The following is a 3,665-nucleotide window of genomic DNA, read 5'->3' on the forward strand; positions in this document are numbered from 1 at the left end:
CAATTTCATTGAAATTTTGTGTTCAAATACAATTGTTGATTACTAAATAAGAGATCATTTCATTAAAAAAAAACTCAATTAAGACTTTTAAAATTTTGTAAGAGATAAAACTAAACCTTAAAACATATAAACAAAACAATACATATGACTAAAAATATTATTTCCTAAAATTAATTTTATTAATAAACTTTTACTTATTTTTTGTTTGCATTTTCTTACGCTCTTCTTTTTTTCTAAATTTCATGTAGTTTTTAGGTTTTGTGAAAGAAAAATCGTTAGGCATGTGTTTCCGTTGGATCAAAGCGAGTATAGCGATGGACGGTGGATATGCTTTGTTACAAGGGTGGCGTGCACAAATACTAAACAGAGGTTAATGTCATCGGGGCTGCCTTAAGACATTTCGGAGAAGTGTTGTGTTGTGTTGATTTCTCGAAGGTTATTTGTTTTGTTTCAACGATGGGTGGTGCTCATGCTTTGAAGAGAATCCCTCGCATCAAGTTCCCCAACAGGCACCTAAAATCCTCTGGTTACTTCCTATCTCTCTTTCTCTCATCGATTTCCCTATTCTTTATCCCTCTAGTTTTCCTTCAGAATCAATTGTTGCAGCGTAATATAGCTATATCGCGATGTTTTGTTGTTATATGATGATTATATTGTGATTGATTAAGTATCTAATTAATTGGACAGCAAATCCTATGCCGATATTGCTAGGTTGGACACCGTCGTCAGGGTTTAAACCCGAATGAAATTTTGGCCTTTCATCGATCCTTATAATATAACATTGATTGATCATAGTCAATTCATTATTCTCCATATGAGATGAAGTTTGGTATTTGTTATTGTTATCTTATTTGTGATGAATGACAATATTGTTGTATTGTATTATTTCTGGGTTGACTGTAACTTTTGCAATTCTTGAAATTTCATTGCAGCTTCTGCCTCTGAGGGTCAAGCTTTGTCTTCGACAGGCGATGGCGGTTTATCGTTCTTTTCAAGTTCAAATGCTTCGACAACATTAGGAGGAAAAGCCTCTCTTCAGCCCAAAAGAACTCCGGTCACCAATGAGGAGATTGAGGCAGTTTTGGTATGTATAATCTCCTTGTTAGTTCTATTCTAGGTCTTTCACATTTTCCGATTACACTATGGACTAACAATAGGTCAGGATCATACTATCCTGCGAATTGCATGAGCTACGATTGCATAAATGAATATATTCTCACGGAGAAAGAAGAGTACTTTTCTCAGGGAATATACATGTATTTTCTTTGGTTTCATGTTCATTTTCTTTTGGTTACTTTCTGTTAAGAGTGTCATCAACATTTGATGAGGTATGGCCTAAAAACGAGTTTCTAAGTAAGAGACACCTATCACTCTACAAACCGGTTTTGTAGGGGTTGAATACAGCCCAACCCAAATTCTAAGTTGCTGTCAAAACCTATTCAAAATCCATTGAACCACCCGCTATCAGAAGATGCACCAGATGTCTAGTCATGGGCGTGAGGTGTGTGTTTAGTCTCACATTTGATAAGAAGAGGCTTAAAAATGAGTCTATAAGTAGGAGAAATCCACTACTCTTGAATTTACTGTCGTTTTTGCTCAGTTAATTGATCACCGGTATCTTTTGTAGTAACTGAGATGGGAAATCAAATTCATATTGCAACGTGAAAATTGATTTTGGTTGTGTTTATCTTTTCTTCTTAATGCCTATTACTAATTGAAACTTCTGTACTTTTTTTGCAGTTGGGCGGCTGCTTCTAATCGACTGTTCTGAAACAAACTGTACGAACATTTTTTCTGTGTCTCTGATGAATCAAAGTTCACTTACAACGGTTCCTTTTTCTTTTTGTATCTTCACTGTTATGTTTTGAAAGAGTTTATTCATTGAGTGTATCAATAATGCAATTCAATTAGGATTGAAATTGAAAAATATACTGTCATCTATGTTATTACTTCTCTTACTAACCAATTCATTGGTTTCATTAGATAAAATCATGAACAACTCAACACTGGACATAGTCCTATTCTAGCACGAAACCGCCGAGTCATGTTTCAAAACTAACATTGTTTTAGAGCACGTTTTCTCAACCAAACTCACCATCTCAACCAACTGTTCAGAGTCCTGTTCCTAACCAACATTGTTTTGATGCATGTTTTCTCAATCATTATCACTGCCTCAACAACCATTCTTGTATTTGGGTCCTCATTCCTTGCATATTCCTACTTGTGCTTTGCTCGTCATAGCCTACATAGTGGACAAAGCAAAAATGTCCATTTACCTTTTATATGAGCTATTAATTGCAAAAATTCAAATTTTAATGATCTATTAAAAATATTAAATCTTTAATGTCACTGGAAATGTTTAGTGCAAGAGATGTGGAAATTTTGTACTATTCACTATTATAAACAATAATTTTTTTTAGATTTATTGAATAATTATGTATTTTATATATAATAATTAGATATATCATTTACTTAATGAATCTAAAAGAGCTTTTTTTACTTATAATAGTGATCAGAAATATATTTATTTTTTTAAAATTTAAGAATATGTTTTTGGAAAAGACAAACCATAAATAATACGATGATATAAATAATGTAGATGAATCCAACATTAAAGATGTGACGTTACAAACAATCAATGTGAAATCGAAAATTTTATCTGATACTCCTATCTTTATTTCTATACCATTATATTTTATAAAAAATATTAATTTTTTTTATATTATAAATTAATTTATTAATTTATTTTATTTTTTTTATTTTGTGTTTTAAATTTTTTTAAAAAGAATTCTGATAGTCAATTTTTAAATATTTTTTAACATCTATTTCTTTTACAAAATCTTTTACAAAAGAGTTTTGATAGTTAGTTTTAATATTAATTTTTTTTTAGAAGATAAATTTTTAAATATTTTTTAAGTTTTATTTTATGTACCGAAAGATTATGCAAAAGAGTTTCGGTAATCAATTTTTTAATATTTTTTAACTTTTATTTTACGTACTAGAAGACTTTGCAAAAGCGTTTTGGTAGTCTGTTTTTAACATTAATTTTTATTTTGTGAGTTTCGATAGTCCATTTTTAAACTTTTATTTTGTGTACGGAAAGATTTTACAAAAGAGTTTCGATAATTATTTTTAAAAAATATTTAACTTTTATTTTGTGTATCGGGAGACTTTGCAAATGAGTTCCGATAGTCAGATTTTAATATTAACTTTTATTTTATGTGTCATCCGTTAGTCAGTTTTTAAATATTTTTTATCTTTTATTTTGTGTTATAGAAGACTTTGCAAAATAGTTTTAGTAGTTAATTTTTTAAAAAAATTTAACTTTAAAAAAATTATTTATATGAGGACATTTTGGTCAAAAAAAAATATATAATATAAGGGTAGGAGAATAAATAATGAGTATGGGGTAAATTTTCTATGAAATCTCTCTTCGCTTTTCCGATGAGTGATCCATTTACAAATAATTTTTTTTTAAAATGAATGACTCATTTTAATTTATATTGCAAATTAACTTTTTTTTTAAAAAAATTTACCCTTTAATCATTACTATTTTTAGTCTTTCATCATTTCCAATATTAATTGATATTTTGATAAAAACATTCTTCTATTTTTTTTTCTTTATATATTTTTTAATACATATCAAATAGTCAACTGTGTTATTC

At 29.0% G+C, this 3,665-nt stretch overlaps 1 protein-coding gene across 1 annotated transcript; it reads left to right on the forward strand.

Annotated features, from left to right (window-relative positions):
* Positions 1–314: 314 nt before the first annotated feature.
* LOC127106065 (uncharacterized) lies at positions 315–1,966 on the forward strand. Its single transcript, XM_051043347.1, has 3 exons — positions 315–526; positions 933–1,084; positions 1,741–1,966. Exons 1-3 carry the CDS (start codon positions 457–459, stop codon positions 1,756–1,758), a joined length of 240 nt encoding a protein of 79 aa, XP_050899304.1. The 5' UTR covers positions 315–456; the 3' UTR covers positions 1,759–1,966.
* The last annotated feature ends 1,699 nt before the right edge of the window (positions 1,967–3,665 follow it).

This window comes from Lathyrus oleraceus, chromosome 7 (genome assembly GCF_024323335.1).
Source record: "Lathyrus oleraceus cultivar Zhongwan6 chromosome 7, CAAS_Psat_ZW6_1.0, whole genome shotgun sequence".
Taxonomy (NCBI): domain Eukaryota; kingdom Viridiplantae; phylum Streptophyta; class Magnoliopsida; order Fabales; family Fabaceae; genus Lathyrus; species Lathyrus oleraceus.